Source organism: Leptinotarsa decemlineata, unplaced genomic scaffold, assembly GCF_025532065.1.
Source record: "Leptinotarsa decemlineata unplaced genomic scaffold, Ldec_3_MD MMD2_tig00000133_RagTag_RagTag, whole genome shotgun sequence".
NCBI classification, from domain to species: domain Eukaryota; kingdom Metazoa; phylum Arthropoda; class Insecta; order Coleoptera; family Chrysomelidae; genus Leptinotarsa; species Leptinotarsa decemlineata.
The window spans coordinates 6,851,322-6,873,767 of NW_027412542.1; the positions used below are offsets into that span (position 1 = coordinate 6,851,322).

General features: G+C 33.2%; 1 protein-coding gene across 1 annotated transcript; it reads left to right on the forward strand.

Annotated features, from left to right (window-relative positions):
* The first annotated feature begins 254 nt into the window (after positions 1-254).
* Positions 255-21,028, forward strand: LOC111502693 (uncharacterized). Its single transcript, XM_074172627.1, has 7 exons — positions 255-470; positions 4,649-4,686; positions 4,747-4,886; positions 4,947-5,149; positions 18,580-18,773; positions 18,828-19,100; positions 20,081-21,028. The coding sequence occupies exons 1-7, from the start codon at positions 317-319 to the stop codon at positions 20,414-20,416; spliced, it is 1,338 nt and encodes a 445-aa protein (XP_074028728.1). The 5' UTR covers positions 255-316; the 3' UTR covers positions 20,417-21,028.
* The last annotated feature ends 1,418 nt before the right edge of the window (positions 21,029-22,446 follow it).

Genomic DNA, 22,446 nt, shown 5'->3' on the forward strand with positions numbered 1-22,446 from the left:
AACAAAAAAATGTTTGTCGAAGTTGTGATTCTTTATTTATTTTATCATCATTTTTCTTCATCTGTTTGGTATAATATCCGTACGCTTTTGCAAGAGATAGATTGAGACAAAAACGTCAGTCATTTCTGAGAATTTGGTGCCTACTATTCTGGTATTATAAGTATACTCAATAGTATGCATGCAGTACGATATGAAAAATCGGCAACACCGCCAGTCCGCAATCGAATACAGGCGACGAGTCACGATCTAATTTCGTTTGTTTGTTGTTAATAGCTCGCTACGTTTACTGTCTACTCTTTTTCGTAGGTTCGCATTTATGAAAATGGTACGTGTTTTCTTGTGCATATCAAAAGCTGATATATTGAGTGACACAACCAAAATGATGGATAATTTGGATGAAATAGTCAAAACATATCGGGCAATTGCTGACATTCATTATTCAGTAGCGTTTAAAGCATGTACGCAGTTGAGTTAAGTTTTCTAATCTACTCATTTCAGTTGGATATTTTATTGGTTACTATTTCAAATGAGTGCACTGACCTTATTTACCAGATATGATGATTGAATAGCTCGTTAAGTAGAAGGTAAGAAGGTAACGTGTTTTCTATGATTCAACTGATTCCTTATATATAACCTATAAAACATTGTTTTATAGGTTATAATCAAATCACGATGTAAAGTGGATTTCTAGCGACGATATCTACATTTGATAAATATGTGTTATATGCAGGATTGACTCGCATTTTTGTAGTACTGGAAAATAAAAATCTATTCGGTCAACACATCAAATTGAATTTTCGTTTGGAACACATCTGGGAAGGAATTGGTATTAAAAATATATTTTCGTGTACCAATTTTATTGTGAAAGTAACTTATTTTTAAGAAAGATTTATGAACCATAACGATGTATTATTTATTACTTATGCTATGTGTCGTTCGGATTACAGGTACCTATAGGTTCAGGAGTACCACTTACTAGGTATAGTGTTTTCAAATGGTCTATCACAAAATATTTTACCTACCTTTGTGAACAATTTTTTTTCAAATTTCTTTCAGACCACTCCTTATAAAAAATGAGGTGAATGTGAAAGATGAGACTTGAATTTTCTAAATGAAAATGTTTGTAATACTTAATAATATATTTAGGTTTATGAATCAATAATATATTATTGAATAGAATGTGTGTGTAATACTAGTATTGCCAATGGGGTTTTTAATTACATTATATATTATAATTTCTACAGAATCTTCATTTCCGATCAAATATTTTTTTTTAATCAAAATGCTTCTTCTATCCATTGAAATTATTCATTGTTCGTATTTCTTCTGTAACCAACCATGTACTTATTCTACCTGAATAAAATATCCGGAAGGACGTGGTTGTAATTTGTCATATTTAATGCACTTTTGTAAAGCATGTGTTTCTTTTGACTTTTCGGTGGAGCACTTCTGCTGTTTGGGAACAGTGCTTTTTTCAGACCTTCAGTATATTAAAAAAATACCATATACTTTCGACTGATACATATAAAGAAATAGTGGCTACATGTTCTCCAGTATTACAGAAATCATTATTAGTCTGATTACTGTAACGAGGAGAGATACATACGTATCGAAAAAATTAATATTTCGAAATGAAAATCAGAAACATTCATCTCTTCCTTGTTTCCTACACTGTAAGAAGAATTAGGATCTACGAGTATTTTCTCATCAATGAGGAAACGTGAAGCCTCTGTAAAACTGTGTTGTGAGGTAAGTACTACAGTGTAGGATAGTTGAGAAAGGGAAATGTTTTAAAATTTGTATATTTTTTATACAGAAAATACAATTATACGAACAGGCAGATTTTATCAAATAAAATTAAATGTCAATGAATTTGACAATAATTGTTTTATTTCAGTGTTCCAATAGTTCAGTAGAAATGGTGACATTTTTCCAGAACAGTTATCGTAAATATTCAAAGGAATGTAGAACAGGATTTTTTTTATATGTCACATAGATAACCAAAGGAAGCTTTATTTTTGATGAACAGGGTTGCATCATGTTTCCTCCGTAACATGGAACACTTCCGTATTTCATATTCTTCGCAATATTTTGGAAAGCTCTACTAAGTTTCGTCAATTCATATTGTTTTTCATTTTCGTTCATTCGTACAAATTTAGTTTTTTTCTACAAATTCTGTTTGACACTAGAATAAGCAAATTTACATGGCTACAAACTTGAATGTATCATTAATACAGATCTCTTCAAATATAGGTATAAGATTTAAAAATTTCGACTTTGAACTCTGAATTTCAACTTTGGACACTGAATTATATGACTACTTACTCGGAATTTCGAATTCCGATCTCAAACTCATAATTTCGACTTGAAATTCAGAATTCTGACTTCGATTTTGGAATCCCGGAATTCTCATTTCAAAGATGGAGTTTGGAACCGAAATTATTGAATTTGGAATTTTAAATTTGAACGCGGAATTATGACTACGAACTCGGAATTCCGATTTTGAATTTCGACTTGAAATTCAGAATTCCAACTTTGGTTTCGGAATTCCAGAATTTCCATTTCAAAGTTGAAATTCTGAGTTTGGAACCGAAATTATTGAATTCAATATTTTAACTTTGAACTCGGAATTATGACTACGAACTCGAAATTCCGATTTTGAATTTGAATTTCTGACCTGAAACCCGGAATTTCGACTTGAATTTTAGAACTCTGACTTTCATTTTGAAATTCCAGAATTCTCATGTCATAGTAGGAATTCTGAGTTTGAAACCGAAATTATTGAATTCGAAATTTTAACTTTGAACGCGGAATTATGACCACGAACTCGGAATTCCGATTTTGAATTTGATTTTCCAACTTTAAACTCGTAATTTCTACTTGAAATTCATAATTCTGACTTTGATTTTGGAATTCCGGTATTCTCATTTCAAAGTTGGAATTCTCAGTTTGGAACCGAAGTTATTGAATTCAAAATTCCAACTTTGGACTCGGAATTATGACTACGAACTCGAAATTCCGATTTTGAATTTGAAATTCCGACCTGAAACCCGGAATTTCGACTTGAATTTCAGAATTCTGACTTTTATTTTGAAATTCCAGAATTCTCACATCAAAGTAGGAATTTTGAGTTTGGAACCAAAATTATTGAATTCGGAATTTTAACTTTGAACGCGGAATTATGACCACGAACTCGGAATTCCGATTTTGAATTTGATTTTCCAACTTTAAACTCGTAATTTCTACTTGAAATTCATAATTCTGACTTTGATTTTGGAATTCCGGTATTCTCATTTCAAAGTTGGAATTCTCAGTTTGGAACCGAAGTTATTGATTTCAAAATTCCAACTTTGGACTCGGAATTATGACTACGAACTCGAAATTCCGATTTTGAATTTGAAATTCCGACCTGAAACCCGGAATTTCGACTTGAATTTCAGAATTCTGACTTTTATTTTGAAATTCCAGAATTCTCATATCAAAGTAGGAATTTTGAGTTTGGAACCGAAATTATTGAATTCGGAATTTTAACTTTGAACGCGGAATTATGACCACGAACTCGGAATTCCGATTTTGAATTTGATTTTCCAACTTTAAACTCGTGATTTCTACTTGAAATTCATAATTCTGACTTTAATTTTGGAATTCCGGTATTCTTATTTCAAAGTTGGAATTCTCAGTTTGGAACCGAAATTATTGAATTCGAAATTTCAACTTTGAACGCGGAATTTCTGGGTTTGAATATGGAATTCCGACTTTAAACTCGTTATTTCGACTTGAAATTCAAAATTCGACTTTGATTTTAGAATTACGGAAGTCTCATATCAAAGTTGGAATTCTGAGTTTGGAAAATTTCGCGTTCAACTTTGAACGCGAAATTTTCTTGAAACTTGGAATTCCGACTTCAAAATCTGAATTTCGACTTTTAGCTTGTAATTTCGATTAAAAATTCGGAATTCCAAGTTTGAAATGGAAATTCTCATTTTGAAGTTGGAATTCTAAATTTAAAATCGGAATCATGGAAAAAATACAATTTTAACTCGGAATTCCGGCTCAAAACTCGGAGTTCTTATTTTGAACTCAGAATTTCGATTTTAAACTCAGAATTCCGACTTTGATCTCGAAATTCCGAGTATGATTAGAATTCTCATTCTGAAGTTATAATTCTGAGTTTTGAATCGTGATTATGGAAAAATAAAATTTCATAACTAGGAATTCTGACTTTAAACTAGGAGTTTCGATTTTGATAATGAAATTTCTATTTTGATCATGAAATTCCGATGCTCAACTCGGAATTTCGTCTTTGAACTTGAAATTCCGACCTAAATTCCGACTTTGAACTCGAGATTATGAGTTTGAAGTCGGATTTTTAAGTTCATAGTCGGAATTTATTGTTTGAAATCGGAACTCTCATTTTAAAATCGAAATTCCAAGTTTAAAGTCGAAATTATAGGAAAATAAAATTTAGAGAGGAATGCGTCCTTTCACGACTTAGTTTCAACTATCAGGACATTAATTTTGATTGGACCCGGAGATGTGAGAAATCTGCTTGCTCTTATTCCTGCTTACATTTCTCATGCAGTGCATGACACTTGAGTATATATGGTATTCATAATCTCATCAGACTGAATAATTTTTGTTTTTTCAGGATACTTCTTCACGGAGAAACCGAGCGTCTTTCCATCTGTGAGTTTTGTTGGTTTGATTTTAGAATTTTACAATTCGATTCAATATAATTTGTTTTAGGGTTTGGAAGGTTTACTGACAAAAAATGCAGATGGTCACCTAGTGCTCCAGAACAGGCATAAACTAGATAATAATACTCGATGTAAACTTGTTAAAATAATTATAGATTATTTAATTGTTCAAGACAAACCTACGTATAAGTAAGTATAGTATACTGATTTTCAAATACTATTTCTTAATAATCGAACTTTATTCTTCAGATTCCCGGCGATATTACAGGAAGTAGCAGAAGAAATAGTTAAATATTTTCCTGCTGAGAGAATTGATACATATTTCATTCCTTACTCTGCGCAAAATTCAACTGGGAAAAAGTTGCCGACTAGGGGCAAGTTATATTCAAGATTCTTGAATGTGAAACGAAGTTTATCTCTGAATAAAGCGAAAACAACTCAAGATAAAGGAGGTAAGTTATATATCTGTAGATTTCATGGATCAATATGGAAAATTATCGATCTATATCAAGGTTAATTATGTGTTATAATCCAATATGGGTACAATTCCTTCACCCCAGTTGTGTTGATTGAGTCAAAGAAGAGTTTTCCTTATGAAATGGAAACTGCTGCCCAAACTTAAAACAAGTCAGAAAATTATGTGAGTAAAACTCCAAAACTTAAGTTTTTTGAATAAATGCCTTATAGATTTCGTTTTTTACCTCCGTGAAGATTTTGTGTATACCAACGATTTTGTCAAGTTGATCTAAAATTTTAGTGAAATTTCAGGATTAACGACGGAAGTTGATATGTATTAGGATGTATCAAAAGTTTTGTCCGTTTTCATGAGTCTACTTCAAACTATTATATCTCAGTGATAAATTATTCAATTTAATCGAAATAAGTACACTTTTGTCAATGTAACACAAGTCAATTCATTCGATCAGAATAAAAATCGCATACTCGGGATTCGATGAAGTCGCAGAAGGGTGTTTTTGCTTGGTTCTGATCGGCGAAGGTCCTACCGGTGAGAAGGTTATCAAAGTGCTTGTGAAGATGGTAGTCGGTTGGTGAAAGTTATGGAGAGTATCATGGATGAGGCAGAGCTTCGACGCTCCATTCGTTGAATTTATGGACGGGCGGACGAGCGTTGTCGTAGTGGATCCATTTTTCATCACATGTAACGATCCGATACAAAACAGGATCGTCTTGGTTCACGGAAAAAAATATTTGTTGAATGAAAGAAAATCACTTCATTCAAAGAAATAAAAGTGTCATATATGCACGACAAAATATTTTGTTGATGCAAGAAAAAAGAATTCTTGACTTCCAACTATTTCTTCAAGCATATGTTCATTGTATCAAACAAATATTTGATTGAAACAATCACATCGATCAGTTATTTCAATTTAAAGAAGAATTGAATTCAAGTAATATATTGTCTGATTGATAGCGAGAATTATTTTGAGTAAATCGAATATTCTATTAAACAAACAAAATTTAAAGATGGGTAAAATAGTGGAACTGATTGAAATAATCAAATGTATTTTCTATTTGAGTAAAAGTTATGTTGAAGAAACATAACATATCTGCAGGATGATGAACTTTGCTTGTTTTGATAATGGGAAAATTTCCACTGAAGTAATGATTTTGTTGAACAAATAATGAATAGTGGTCGAACGAACAATGTGTATACCTCATTGTGAGTATCTTGCTGATAGAGTAAAGCATTTCGAAAGTTCAAAATAAATATGAATAATGATGAACCAAATGAAATAAAGTTACAAATCAAAATCCTTTCCTCTTGTTTGGATTTGGTTATTGGATTCAATCAACCAAATATTATACTAATATGAGTACCAGCATCTCGTTGGTAGTAATGGCGCTTCAGATCGGTTCTACTGAAAATTACTTGTCTGCTCTGAAACTTCAATATGCTTTTTACCATCAAATATTTTCCCATAAAAAATCATTAGACAATCGATTTTTGTCATCTCCTGCTGATGCTGTAGATAAAAAGCATTACGTAGTTTTAGTATTGAGAAAAGTACTTTTCGGCAGAATCAGAAATACAGAGAGTCAGTGATTGAATTTACATGAATCTCCAATCAAAATAGATCAAGTTATTGAATAATAATGAGAAATATTTATGGTTTGTTCAACAACCCAATTTCTTAATACATGAAATATAATTTGTATCATTGTCTCAACTGGATTATTGATCTACTTACGTATCAAGATTTTTTATACAGTCTTGCGCATAATATTTTATATTCAATACTGATTATGTGAATGCTATGGAAATGTTTCAAAATGGGAATGAGCAAAATATAAATAAAACGAGATTTTAGTAACAAATTTATTCAAACAATTAATACATTTTAATAGACTTCTACAAATATTTAAATAAAAATATAAATTCTTCTCAAATGGTTATTCCTAATCTAAAACATTAACATATTTTATTATTTATTATTATTATTGATGATATCTACTAAAGAACAATTAGTGTCGATTTCGAAACCTTTCACTGAAGTAATGTTCTAAAATGAAAGAGAACAGAGATAAGTGATTTCTACATTTTCACAATATTACTATTGGATCAATTTCTACTAACTAGCTTGGATATTATCTCATAGAAATATAAAAATATGATTATTTTTTTTTTACAAATCCAATTTAACAAACGGAGGTATCCTTATTTTTCGATAGTAGAAAAAAACAATGACGTACTTCTTCACAGAAAAATTTGATTAGAAATATAACTGTGATGAAAAAATTTACTTAGCTCTCCAACCATAACTTTCAAGCCTTCAAATCTACTGAATTTGAGAATTCTAGCATTCAATTACTTAGGTACAGACCTGAACAATAGTAAGTATCTACAGTAAATCGGAAAAATATATAGTTATTTGAGAAAACTGAATATGTTTTTAATTGAAATGGTATACATATTTATTATAAAAGTTATGAATGAAAGACATACATACCTCTGTTATATATGATTTCTAATTTATTCCATCAATTATCCTTGATTGAAAATTTTTCTTTTGCCAATTGAGGGAATCATTTCTTTGATTTCTCCATCAGTGAGCATTTTCTGTTTGAAAAGTATGTGTTTTAAGTGTATTAGTGGGAGATGAATAAAATATGTATTTTTTTACCATTAAAAATGCCAATCAGGTCATTAAATCCCAAGTTATTAAGAAATTCCTCCATGTTAAAAAAAAGGGATTATATTGCATGTTTTGATTTCATGCAGTTTTATTGGATGTCATCATTTCTGTAAATATGTTACAAATAACTTTCCTTTTTCGGTCTTACTGATTTTAATGAAGTAATACAAGAGAAAACTGTGATTATTTCACAATGTTCTTTAAAAAGAAAATCTTAAAAAGAGGTTCCTTCAAGGATTCAGTATATTATACTATCATGATGAAAATGAAATCATTTTTTACGGCGCCATTCAATTATTTATGATGTAAGAAATTTATCCATAGATCAAAGGTCAACTAGTGTATGCATATCTACCTACCTCTAAATGATAATCATTTCACTCGACTTGTACTTTCTTAAAAACAGACTTGAAAACATCGAAGCTTTCCTTCAGTCATTACATTAAACAATAAGAACTTCAAGCCACTTTTATAGAGGATAGCTGTCGAGAAAAATGTATGGGCACGGGCTTGAAAAAAACGATTTCCGTTTATCTATCACATGCTATTCATAATCATTTGAAAATATAGAATGAAAGACAGTATATAAATATACCTGTGAAAACACTGAAAAACTTCAATTCTTGTATTATCAAAAAGAAACTGTAAACCTCTTCGTCATTTCCTTGCAAAACACAAAACACATTTTTAATTCTTTTCCCATTTGTGATTAGTTTAGGGTTTTTGCGCAAACGCAATTGGTGCCGACCGGCATTCTATTCCTTAGGAGTATTTCAACTAGACCATTTCTTTCAAGGAAATAATTTAATTTTTCAAACCAACAAATAATAAAAATATTGAAATGAAAGTATCCATAGTCTTGAAATTATTTCCAAAATTAGTTAAAAGTATTGATATGTATTGTTGAAGTGAAAATAAATATTCAGCTGATTCAATTATATTAGTGTCAAAACAGCACCCCACAATGCTAAACTGAATTGGAAAGTTTTCATTCAACAGACGTATTTTTGATTTGATAAAATTATACAGTTTGACTCAACCGAATTATTTTGAGGACTCAATAAATGTTATTCTTGAACTAATCCACTATTCATTTGTCTAAATAAAATACCTCTTGAATTGAAATAGGTATTAGAGAAATTAAAATGAGAATTTCATTTTGTCTCCGCAAAATTATCATCTATTCGATACAGTACACACGTGGTTTGGAATGAATGATATTTAATCACGATGATGGAATAAATTAGACTAAATAAATTTCTTTGAAGTAACAAATCTTTTTTTTTTCGTGTTGGTGGTGAGCAACCTACTTTTCGATCATTTTGACCTTTCCAATACGTTTTAAACTGTCAAAAACTGCATAGGAGCTGACGCCCAGTTGTTTCACCATCCCACGCACCGTTTGTGATCAGTCATTCACCACCAGAGTCTCCAATTCCTCGTCCGGAACAAAATTTCTTATACCAACGTGGAACACTACGTTTATTAAAAGTATAATTGCCAAATGCCTGGATGAGTTTTGGGCTGTTTCGGCAGCGCTTTGGTTCAATTTAAATTTGTAGAGGAAAAAAGGAACATCATCAATGTATACGGGGTGTTTTGAATTCGATCCTCACCATTGGGATCTCGGAAACTATACGAGATACGAAGATGGTTAAATTGGGGCAGAGTTGCGCATTCATCGGCCCATCACCAAACCTTTCAGTCAGGTAATTAGATACTCGTCTGGTAGTGTGGTGGAGCACCATCATGTTGAAACCAGATGTTGTTATAGTTAGCCAAAGGTAGATCATCCAAATAATCTTTGAAAATCGACATTAAAAAATGGTGATAGATTTCTTCATTCAGAATTCCGTCAAATAAATGAGGATCCAAAATACTATCTTTGTAAATTCCTGCCCACACGTTAATACTGAATAGCACTTGAAGTCGAATTTCTCGTAACTGCCTGGGGTTGTTTATGCTCCAAATGTGTTCGTTATTTCTGTTGAATATCCCACAATTCGTAAAAGTGCTTTCATCTGTCCAAATAACATTTTCGAGGAAAACAGGAAAATCAGGTCTTCTGATTAGCCAATTACAACATTCTAATGCCTTTCGGGATCACCTGAATGCAATTTTTGAGATATGTGTATTTTGTAACATTTCAAACCGCTTTTCATGAGATGTCTTCAAGCACTTGTATGACAAATATTCATTTCGAAGAAAATTTGAGCTGTAGATTTTCCCGGGCTCATGTTTATCTGCAAATTATTAATTTTTATTAAAAAGGACACAATGTCTAACTTACCTCATACATACCTCATTCATCAATTTTTTTTTAGTTTCCTAGTCCATTCTGTCTCCGTATTTTTTCCTCGGCTTTTCAAATGAACCAAACTCGGTGAGATTTTAATCTTAATCCATTAACTTGAACATAATTCGATGTGGTTGTCGTCTTTCGGGATACAAGTTTAAATACATTTCCGATGTCCTAACACTGTTTCTATCGTATTTGTTATACATTTGTATCATATGTATTTTTTCTTCATTCGTGAAAGCCATTTTGCATGAAAAATTCAATGACTTGTACAATAAGAAAATGTCATTGAGTGTAACAAATTGAAAGTCAAATTGAGAAACATCAAAGACAATGCCTATTATGATAAGAAATAATTTTTTTCAATACCCTCAATTTTTCGAAAAAGCATGATAACTTATGATACATCATTGATAAGGTAAAATCTGGTTCTATTCAAAACAGAAAGAATCCAATGTAGCGCCCATAAGAAAAAATAAAGTTGATGATGGTGGCCGGAAGACGAAACGTCGGATAACAAATCTGGAAACACCTTTATGTAGCAGGGAAAAAGTAGCAATGTGGAAGGGCAATTTATTTTCGAATTCTTCGAAAATTTAAGCCAGAAAAAAAATTCCGACACTTCTGTTTTTCCCGAATATCTCCGGATATACTCGGAATTTCAGAACTTTCACAACGGCACATTGAATGTGAACACAACAGGTGAATGCACAACTTTGCCCCAATTTAACTATCTCCTTATCTCTCATAGTTTCCGAGATTCCAGTGGTGAGGATCGAATTTGAAACAAGTTGTAGAGTACGAAATTTTCTATCGATCTGAATATATCACGACACAGTAGAATGAATATTTATTGAGATGTGGAGCTTTTAAAATACATAATAATGAAACGGACGAAACGTTTTAAACAACCTAATGAAAAAAAAAGGTTTTGACTTTCCACTCTTCCATTTTCATATATTCCTTTCAATTTTTCCTAATATAAGAAATTGCATAACGAGTTTTCAGTAAAACGCAGCTTCAAAAGGTGAACTTATATCTTCACAACGTACCTATGTTATAACGCTTATTGTTCCATGAAATCTACAGATCATACCGTAGTAAATGTATTTCCTATATCATATACACTGTGACACACTTAAGATGAAGACACCCCTGTATTTTAGTCATTTTTCAAAGCAGATATTTAATTTTCAGTACAGGCGTAGACCTTTATGGGCCATACTTTTCGCAATACTAAGCCCAACTGCGATCCCGCGAAAAGGGCAAATTCTCGTTATTTTGCCTCTCATAGGCCTTCTCATCACATTTTTTTGTGTGCATGCGTCAGTATCAGCCATCTTTTTTGTACTGTTTTTTTGTAAACAACCATGTTAAAGAGCCCGCAACTCATGTTTTAAAAATTAAAATATAAATTAAAGTTTATTAATTGAAAAAAAAGTGAAAAAAAAGTAGTAAGTCAAAATAATCAGAAAAACATTTTTATACTCCATTATAATTATATTATCTGTACGAAAAGGAACAACAAAACGGTGTTGTTATGGAGTATGTAAAAGTGATACATGATACAAGTCATTCAAAACCAACACATACTATTTAAAAATTTTCCAAAGCCTTGTCTTGAATATCGCAAAAGAAGCATCATCAAGCAAATTACATATTAAAGCATGTGCGAAATGTGAATTATGGGTGAAAAAATGTGGCAGGAGTGACCGAGGATTTGAATCTATTGATGATGTTACCAAGGATACTTATATTTGCTCACTACATTTCATTGGAGAAAGTGGTCCAACTGAACAAAACCCTGATCCTTTAAGTTATCAGGATTCTCAACATACGTACATTATTCCTTATTGCATTTTTGATTGTGAATTTAATAATTTCATACATATTATGTTGTATTGAATATTTTCCTCTAATAAAAATTACTAAACATATTCAATTCAGTATTTACATATTTGTCTAATTAATAGTGTTATATGTACAGCCTCAAAATATCAATGACTTGATTCATTCATTCGTTCCATAAGTAATACTCTTGTCAACTGAAAAATATTCCATGTATAGTCAGTGGGCATACTTGAAGACTGGCTATAAATCAAATTATCTAAGAACCTTTTTAATTGTTGACAATTATGAGCCTGAACTGAATTATAATCCAGTGAAGCACCATCAATGGTTTTTTCCAATAATTTATTTGTTTGTAGAGATAATATTCCTTGCCCAGCCATTGTTGATTAAAATAGTACGAATGTTTTGAATTACCGCGATTTCAATATGACGGCTACGCTTGCGCTCGTCTTATGATGAAAATGCCTATTGATGACACCGAAGTAAGATATTTGAAAAATGTTCATATTCAAGTCCGATTTTCAATTAATGGTCCTAAATAACGAGCTACGAAAATTTGTAATAATGTAGGAATGAGAATGAAACACATTATGACAAAATTTTATTTTTGATTATTAGTTACTGACAAACTGCAGAGACATCTGTCGAAATTGAATAACAATTGATGTTTGAAGTCAGTTCAAAATATTGTTTTTCTCAACTGGTTCACCCTCAATTCTGATACATTCTTCAATCTTTTTTCTATTTTGTTGGCCACTCTTTTAAACTCTGGAATACTTATTTCACGGCAGGCTTACCGTAATCTCTCACCAAGTATTTGTTGATTTCGTGGCGCAGACTTGTGAATGCTATTCTTAACAGTTCCCCAGAAGCAAAAGTCCATAAGACTTATGTCAGCTCGTGGGTTGGGCTACCTATCGGGCGCGTCTCCAGGTGGCGGATAGGGGAACGGCCAGGGGACTGGAGGCCCTGTCCGGGAAGTCAATGTAGCCTTACGGACGGGATCGCCGGACTCCTGGTCAGTGGCAGAAATAAGTAGGGCAAGGGGAACTAAAATCCCCCAAAAGCCTTTGCAAAACATGCCACCGTGGACCAGCCTACTCAAGCTAAAGTGTAAGGAATCGTGCCGACAGCTGAATGGCCACTAGGTGATGTGCAGTCATGAACTATCCCCTTGAGAAACTGGACGAAACCTCATTGTAATCAGCCTACGGGGGTTCTGCCAGAGGTGACCAACTCTTTCCTTGCTACTCGTAGGAACACACATGCATGAAACAACACAAAAACAGAAACAAAAACCAATCACGATGCTGGACAGAAGTGCTCACCTCAATCTAAGGCGGTGGCTGTGAATGAACAGAAATGTCCTCCCCAATCTACCGCTTGGAATGAGGCTGGATATAGCAGATCACCTCCAACAGCAATTGCACTTCATGCGGCAAGCGTCAAGAGCTCTACCTCGAATAAAGGCAAGGAACCAGCCTCCCCTGAAGGAAACTTCCCTTACTTATGCACCTCCTCGGTCAGGAAGGTTGAAGCAAAGTTTACCGAATACTATAAGTTGGTTCACTCCAAGGAATTCGTTTGTCGGTACGGCTCAGGATTGCATTTTTTGCGATTTCCATAAATCATATCGCCGACAGACGATGTCTGGAAGCCGCCGGCCGCATGACAGTTATACGAGGGCAGTTCCTATTCGCAGTTGAAACTTCGCTTGCTCGGTTGTATCAGACAGATAAACAAAGATACGAAAGTAGTTGTTTGTCGATCAACTTCTAGAAACATGATAGATAAACTCATGAATAAATGATCTAAGAAACAGATCAGAGTGATTTACTGATGAAATGATAAACATACATTCAGAAAAACATGTTTTATTAACAAAAATAATACAATTATATAATGTTATATGTTTATAAATGATTTAAAATATTCAATTTTACATTGCATGATTTATGTTTCCTAACAATCTTCATGTCCTGGTTCATGAATTTTAAAGTAAAGTATATCCGAACTCTTGTATATAAAGATATATAATAATCGAAGACGAATTTTTGACATGGATGTGAGAAAAGAATTTTCGAATATTTTGTTTTCAAATACTGTCCAATTCCCTTCTCACTGCCGATTTTATCAAAATTTTCAATGAATATGTTTTCCATCTCTATTACATGGTCAACAATATCTCTTGATGGGAACTTGGGAAGCCAACGTGACTTTCATTTTTTGAAAATTATTTCGATAAATGTGGTCATTATTAAGTTTAAGAGCCAATTTATATTGTTTAGTTCTATCATAATTATACATTGATAGGAAAACAAATTGTTTCGTGTCGACTTCAGCAAGTGCGGGATATCAAACAAATATACAAGTTTATGATCGTCTATCAGAAATATGGGATTTTCGTCTGTAACATTCAAAGTTTTCACCAACTTCTGAAAATTTGAACCCTGATCGGAAACCACCCCCATGACATTTAGGCCTATACTTTTGCATCTTCGTACCGTTTTGAACAAAATATCTTTCAAATCATCAGAAGTTGCTGATGTCTTATAGAAAAAGTATGCAAGTGGTATTTTCCAATTGCTTGCCAAACCTCTGACCATTACTGTTAGAGCACTACTTGCTATGTCAGTAGAGGTCCCATTCAAACTTGTTTGGAAACCTACTATTTTGTCTCTGGAAATATCATAATAAAGATGAGATTTCAAAGATATTTCGTCTAGGCATAAAATACAATATCTTTCTTTCTCCTTCATGAGCCCAATCCTGAATTCAATAACACGAAAAATAAAATCGTTGAAGCCTGGTTCAACAATCCAATTTTTCGTGAAACGATGAAGTGTACTTTTTGACGGTAATCTACAAATTGTTGAAAATTTTTTGTATGCTTTCGGACCAAGAAAATAAAGAGTCAATGCAAACTGTTTGAATTCGTCACTATACCTGGACCCTTTTGGTGCTTTATTTATCAAAGAAAGCTGTGCTTTCAAGAGCTTACAATATTGCTCAGGATATTTTCGATCCAGAAACTTGAAAACATCATCCAGAGTAATTCCGGTTTCGTCCAGTGCTCTTTTTGATGTTGAAGCTACTGTTTTCTCTAGTGATACAATTTTTTTTCGTAATGCCACTTTTCTTGGAGTTCCCGAAGAGAGTTTAGCAGATGTTTGGCTGCATTCATCTAAAAGAAAGATGTACGTACTTTCAATAATTGTTTTCTTGTCATCGTTTTTTTTTCCGAAGCATATAAAAATAGATCAGGTAAGTATATAATATAACGAAAAGATATTTCACCTCGTGATCCTAATTGATCCGTTTGAACCTGAGCATCAATGTAAATAAAATCCTTGCTAGTACCGGCAATGGCATCATCATCTGGAAGGTTCAAACAACAAAATTGATATTGTAAATTTCATATGTTAAAAAGTGGAATAAGATTTTTTCATCATTTGAATCTATAAACTTCACTGAACCAACCTTTCTGAGAACCATCTTGAGGCAGACGCAATGAAGGAACATCATAGCTATGAATACGAGAATTCACAATATCATCGGCTCTAAAATGTAAGCTGCAAATTTTAATTCTATTGTGACTCTGCTCTGGGGTAAGAGTAGCATATCTATGATTCCCAATGAAGCCTAATACATTTTTCCAACGTTGACACCTAAAAAAAAATTCAAGTATATCAATCGATAAACTGAACATTTTGAAAAAAGATTGAAATGAGTTTGGATTGGCAAATGCCGGCGGTATATTTCGTTATGAATAATTTTATACAACAAAACCATAAAAGGTATAGATAGGTAAAATAAAAATTAATTTTCTGATTGATTCGGCCGTTACTTGATGAAGATCCATAGTAATTTCACAAACTACTTAAACGATTTGATCTCCACTAACTTTATTGAAAATAATCATAACATGTTTCGCTAAAACATTAGCTTTTTCAAATGATTAATACATCCAAGCATCCTTACATTCATATTTATATACTACAGGTAACCACAATCGAGACTACCTGTAAGAAATTACCTGAATCTCTACATCACATACCTGCTCGATTATGCTTACCTAAAGCAAATTGCCTACCATCTACATCAATAATAATTCTTTATGGGTTTTTAAGAAAACAAGTTCAATAATGGTGATCTATTCAAATCTAATTGGTCATTCATTAGAATATTTGAATTTTTAAGTTTATTAATTTCCATTGCTTCTAAATGATTCAGTTTGAAACCTTTATTTTCAATGTGCAAAATTTCGAATTCTTCATTAAAAATGTGATTTTCTTCTAAAAGATGATTTGAATACGTTGAATTTGTTTTCTTGTTTACATAGCTCTTATGATGTTCCTGGATTCGATTCCTAAATGTCCTGCCAGTTTGACCAATATATACCTTAGGGCACGTTCCACACTTTAATTTATATACCCCTGATTTCTCGAATTTAGATGTCTTATCTTTATTATTTTTAACTAGCTTTCCCAACGTATTACTTGTTCTATATGCAATTTTAATATCTCTATTTCTCAAAAATGAAGCCACTTTTTCCGTTGGTTGTCCAAAATAGGTTAAAGCTCTATAATTTTGATTATCTACCTTATCAATGGGAAAAACGTCTCGCATCGCTTTTGTGTAGACTTTCTTGGCAAGTATTTTGTTTATTAACTTTAACTGATATTGAGTTCTTTATTGGCTTTAAACCCAATAAAGAACTCAATATCATCAAGCAAATTGCGGTAAACAATGGGTTTAAAGCCGAATTAATAAACAAAATACTTGCCAAGAAAGTCTACACAAAAGCGATGCGAGACGTTTTTCCCATTGATAAGGTAGATAATCAAAATTATAGAGCTTTAACCTATTTTGGACAACCAACGGAAAAAGTGGCTTCATTTTTGAGAAATAGAGATATTAAAATTGCATATAGAACAAGTAATACGTTGGGAAAGCTAGTTAAAAATAATAAAGATAAGACATCTAAATTCGAGAAATCAGGGGTATATAAATTAAAGTGTGGAACGTGCCCTAAGGTATATATTGGTCAAACTGGCAGGACATTTAGGAATCGAATCCAGGAACATCATAAGAGCTATGTAAACAAGAAAACAAATTCAACGTATTCAAATCATCTTTTAGAAGAAAATCACATCTTTAATGAAGAATTCGAAATTTTGCACATTGAAAATAAAGGTTTCAAACTGAATCATTTAGAAGCAATGGAAATTAATAAACTTAAAAATTCAAATATTCTAATGAATGACCAATTAGATTTGAATAGATCACCATTATTGAACTTGTTTTCTTAAAAACCCATAAAGAATTATTATTGATGTAGATGGTAGGCAATTTGCTTTAGGTAAGCATAATCGAGCAGGTATGTGATGTAGAGATTCAGGTAATTTCTTACAGGTAGTCTCGATTGTGGTTACCTGTAGTATATAAATATGAATGTAAGGATGCTTGGATGTATTAATCATTTGAAAAAGCTAATGTTTTAGCGAAACATGTTATGATTATTTTCAATAAAGTTAGTGGAGATCAAATCGTTTAAGTAGTTTGTGAGAATAAAAATTAATGGTGAATATATTGAATGCATACCTTTCACTGTACTTTGGGCAGCGGAAAAACGAAATACCTGGGCTTCCCACCGTACTCAGACAACCATCCACTGAGCAATACGTCGACATTTTCACAAAATAAATATTTCGAACTCCGAACGAACACAACACTATCACAATACCAAAGTTTACCGACTCTGTAGTCTTTGACAATACCAAACAATACGGACAACCTTTATATCTCGTGTGCCGACGAGAACTGGTAACTTCAAGCGACACACTGTACTACCTCGGCTGGTAATTACCCGCTGTCGCTAGCGGGCGGCGAGATTTCTCAGATGTCGAAAAATGAGCGAGTGACACGTCTTATAGTATTCTGTAGTCTTTGGTTGAAGAAGCCGCGTGACGACAGTAATATCGCTGCACCTTCCAGAACCTTTGCGGAGGTCACCGTGAGACACCTCAAGGTTGCCGAAGAGAGTGTTTGTTCGGCGAGTCTTGGCCTACACCTGCCATTATAAAGGAGATGTCTCCTAGTGGCCTGTTCACCTAGGAGGATAACTCCCCAGGAGGATGTACAATGGCTCACATGTGGCTTAAGTGCTGTGAGTCTACACTCACGCTCCCTACTCTACAGATACTAGATACCAGAGAGTTATGTCAGAAGAGCGAGGGGGCCATTGTTCACATGGGCTATTTTCATCAATTCAACGTAATGGAAAATGTTCGCTTAACCACTTTCGAACCATCCACAAGAATTATGAACCGAAGCTTTCTATGTGAAAGTATGTCTCTCGTCTCACATTGAGGAATAGATTTTCATTGATTTCACATAATTCATTATCAAAAAAAATCAATAGTCGTTAAACATTAATGGTATTACTGACGAAAAACGGTCCAATTATTCTGTCGCCTAAAATACCACACCATACATCAATATTTTCTGAGTGTGAATGAAAGTAATCATCTTTCGAAAGAGTATTTATAATATTTCATTTCTTTTTTATTTTCAGCATCTCAGACATTTGCTTGTTCGGAGCATGAAAAATTGGCATATCGTTCACTTTTACAATCGACAATTAATTTCGATCAAGTTCGACAAAATTGGAGAACATCCTACAATTTCAGGAGACAGAAACTAAATGGCGCACCTTTGGAATACTTCAATACCTTTCCTGCTCTACGAACACCTGCTGGTTGCACATTGGTACTAAACTTCTCTCTCATTAGATGAAGTATTGAATATTTCAATAATTTTCAGCTGCTTGATGACTTCAATGTGAAGTTCCCCGGTCTGAGGGGGTTGTCATTACATACGGTTTGGCCAAGAATTGGATCAGTTGTTGTCGAACTACTGAAGAGTAAGCAAATACAACACAACGATTTGCAGTCTACTTTCATAGATATGCATGTTCAGTCAGTGAAGCTGTTACCCTTCTTGTTTTTGCCAACGCAAATGAGGTTGAAAACCACCAAAAGAATTTTCAAACTCTCGAGAATTGAGATGGCAGAGAGATTTTTCCTACATGTTGCGGTAAGTGAACATTTCTTGGTAGATGAATAGAACATTTTCCGACAACAACATAGCAGCACTCGTAATAAAAGTCAGTGAATTTCGTTGTTCATTTGTTGACAGTTACTCACAGTTTCAGTAATCACACGTTTAAAGTTGAGACCTCGTTTGTCCTTAGCATAAGTTTCGCTGGTTAACGGAAAACAGATTTTAACAGAAAATGCACCACTATTAACACAGTAAAACTTTGGGCAGCTGAATTTAAACGTGGCCGTTAGAGCTTGGGAGACGATGTATGTTCTGGAAGTCCAAAAATTGCAACTACCGGCAAAAACATCGCCAAAGTTCACCAGATGGTGTTAGATGACCGCCGAATTGAATTGAGAGAGGTAACAGAGGCTATGAACATGTCAAAACAACATTTTTGTCACAGTCTGAATCAACATTAAGGCATGAGAAAGATGTCCGCCTGTTGGGTGCCGCGTTTGCTCACGTTAAGCCAAACACGTGTTTTAGCCGAGTTTTAGCGCCGATTAATTACTGTTGAGGAAACTTGGAGACACCATTATACGCCAGAAAAGAAAATACAGTCCAAACAGTGAACTGCAAAGGGGGAGCCGGCTCCAAAAAAGCAATAACTGTTTTTTCAGCTGGAAACGTGATGGCGACTGTTTTTTAGAATAGTCATGAATTTTAATCAATTATCTTCAAAAAGAAAAAACCGTTACAGAAGCATCATACTACGCATCATTACTTGACAAGCTGAAGGTACAACTTGCGGAAAAATGGCCACATTTGCAGAAAAAGAAAATTCTTTTTCACCAAGGCATCCACCTTACTCACGCGCTTCTTTTCATTTTACTCATTTCGAATCTCAAGTCGAATAGAAATATTCGACATTAATTCCCAATGATAATTGAGTTAAATATGTACTTCAAGGTTTTGAACCAAATAACATTCCGGTTAGGTCTAATTTTTTTTAACATTGTTTTCGTTTCTAGGACTATACTGAACTGGAGGTGAAACTAGCCGAGAGGAGAGAAAAATTAAAAGAATCTTCGTCACCTGTACACCCATTTATGGTTGCAGTTGGTCAGTCAGTCAATAGTCAGGATCATTTTGTGGTCATCGACTCCTATAAATATTTGGTCAACGATTGTTTGAGTGCGATGGATCTAGCATTCAAGATTTTCCATGCTCTGGAAATACCCTATCCAGACGAAACCAAGAAGATATGGCAAACGATAGATTATTTGGTGTACAAAGTTTGCAAAATTATTGACCCTGGCGCAAGCGTAGTTGTAGGTGAAATAGAGCAGAAATTGAAAGAGATGTAGGAGACATACTATGTTCTTATGTATAGATGTCTTCAGGATCTGCTATATCAATAGCATTAATTCTGTATCAGTTAGGCAGTATTATAATTAGCTAGACTACAGACTATTCAAAGAGTTTCGCATCTCCTTTTACTCTTCAATAACTAACATAGAATCATTTGGTAGTATGTGTAACCCCACGTCAGAAACATTAATGACATTATAATTTAACCATCACAACTGGGATGTCTGACTTATACCTGTATGCCTAGTATCATGTGCCTAACCAGTGTTGCCAATTGTTTTTTATTGTGAATGGCAAGATCATTGTTAACCATAAAAAATAAGTTTTTCAAAATAAAATCAAGGTTTTACAAGGAAAAATTATCCATACCCTTACTTATGCTATTTTTTAGGTCAGAATCATTAAAGAATAGAAAACTAAATAAATCATCATAGTGTACATAATGTATTGAAATTGTATATTGGCTGTGAATTAAGTGGTGAATTCAATTCCGGGGTGTGATTCCTCATTATAATATACGAATGAAAGTTCATCTGAACATATGTGCCAAATTACTTCGTTTTCAGAATAACAGGGTGTTGAATTTGTAATTAAAAAATGATTTTGTATCAATTGTTTAGATATTTCGCCTATTATGAAAAAATAATACCTTTGATAGCAGCAATAAAGATCTATTCTTGATGTTACCGGATTTGAAATAGTAATTTCAGTGGTGTTGCACTATTTATCACTAGTTTTCCAATAATAATAATAGTCATGGACGACTTTATTGGTAGAATCTAATAAAAATAACAATAAAGCCAGAAAAAAAAGACCTACCAAAAGGGAGAGTTAGTAAGGTCGCACCCAAAGAGGAGTGGAAGAAGTGCTTGCTTCCACTCAAATAACTGTACTGAATTATTAGAGGGTGTGAAAACTTAGTCTATTGCAAGTACACTTCAACTATCCCTAAATTTTCGACATAGCATAAAAACAAATTACAAATTACAACTAACAAAAAATTCACAGTTATAACTCACCTAATAGAAGACATCTTTTCAATTTGATTTTGAAGGAATGGACATATTTTTCAAATCATTTGAGATTTCATTATAGAGCCTGTTAATGCTATACGAGAAACACGTCCATACGAAACGAGAATGACTGGTGGCGTAAGTCTAGATTTGAATCGTACTTTCAAGTGGTCTAGAAGGTTACTTGGTGGCTTCTTTGTATAATCTTGTGGAACAATGTGCAGGTATGAATAATTTGTCTGTTATAAATATTGAACCAAACAATTTCCTTCAGCGACCCGGATAGGTATGTGATCATGTCTTTTCGCACACTAAAGTTCTGAACCATTTGTTACCTATGGCAGTCTCTTTTAGAAATTGCAGTTTGTGTAGTTAAGATTGTGTTTTTTTTTTCTACCAAACAACATCGCAATGGATTTAGAAGGGTTTATGGAAAAACATAATTTGTAAGTTTGGGATCAACATCAGATGAAACAAATGAAATTACAATTTTTGATCTCGTAAATTTCTGTTGTCTTGCCTACTTTTATAGAAAAAAAAATGAAAATGGAATATTTATGGAAGCTTGCTTTAAATGCCATATGCTTTTTTGTAGCTTCATATCTCAATAAATATTTCCTTCACTGAATCATGGTTCATACTGATCGATAGATAATTTTGTACTCTATTCATTAATGCTTCATCTTTTTTCAAAATTACAATTTTTGCCTCTTCAGAGGCATTATGATGTTGTTCAGTTGATTTTCGGCTAATTCTTCCCTATAAACTGGGCGTCAGCTTCCATGCGGTTTTTGATAGTTTAAAACGTTTTGGAAAGATCAAAAAGCTTGAAAAGTGGGTGCCACACGTTTAGAGGTCTGTCCTTCTTTGCTTTTGCGCAACCAAAACGATTCTTTTTTGGATCGGAGTGTCATGTGTGATGAAAAATAGTGATATTATATGATAAGTATAAACTAACACGGTTTTATGAAAAATCGTTCAACGTTCACCAACCTTCTGACTGTAACCCAACA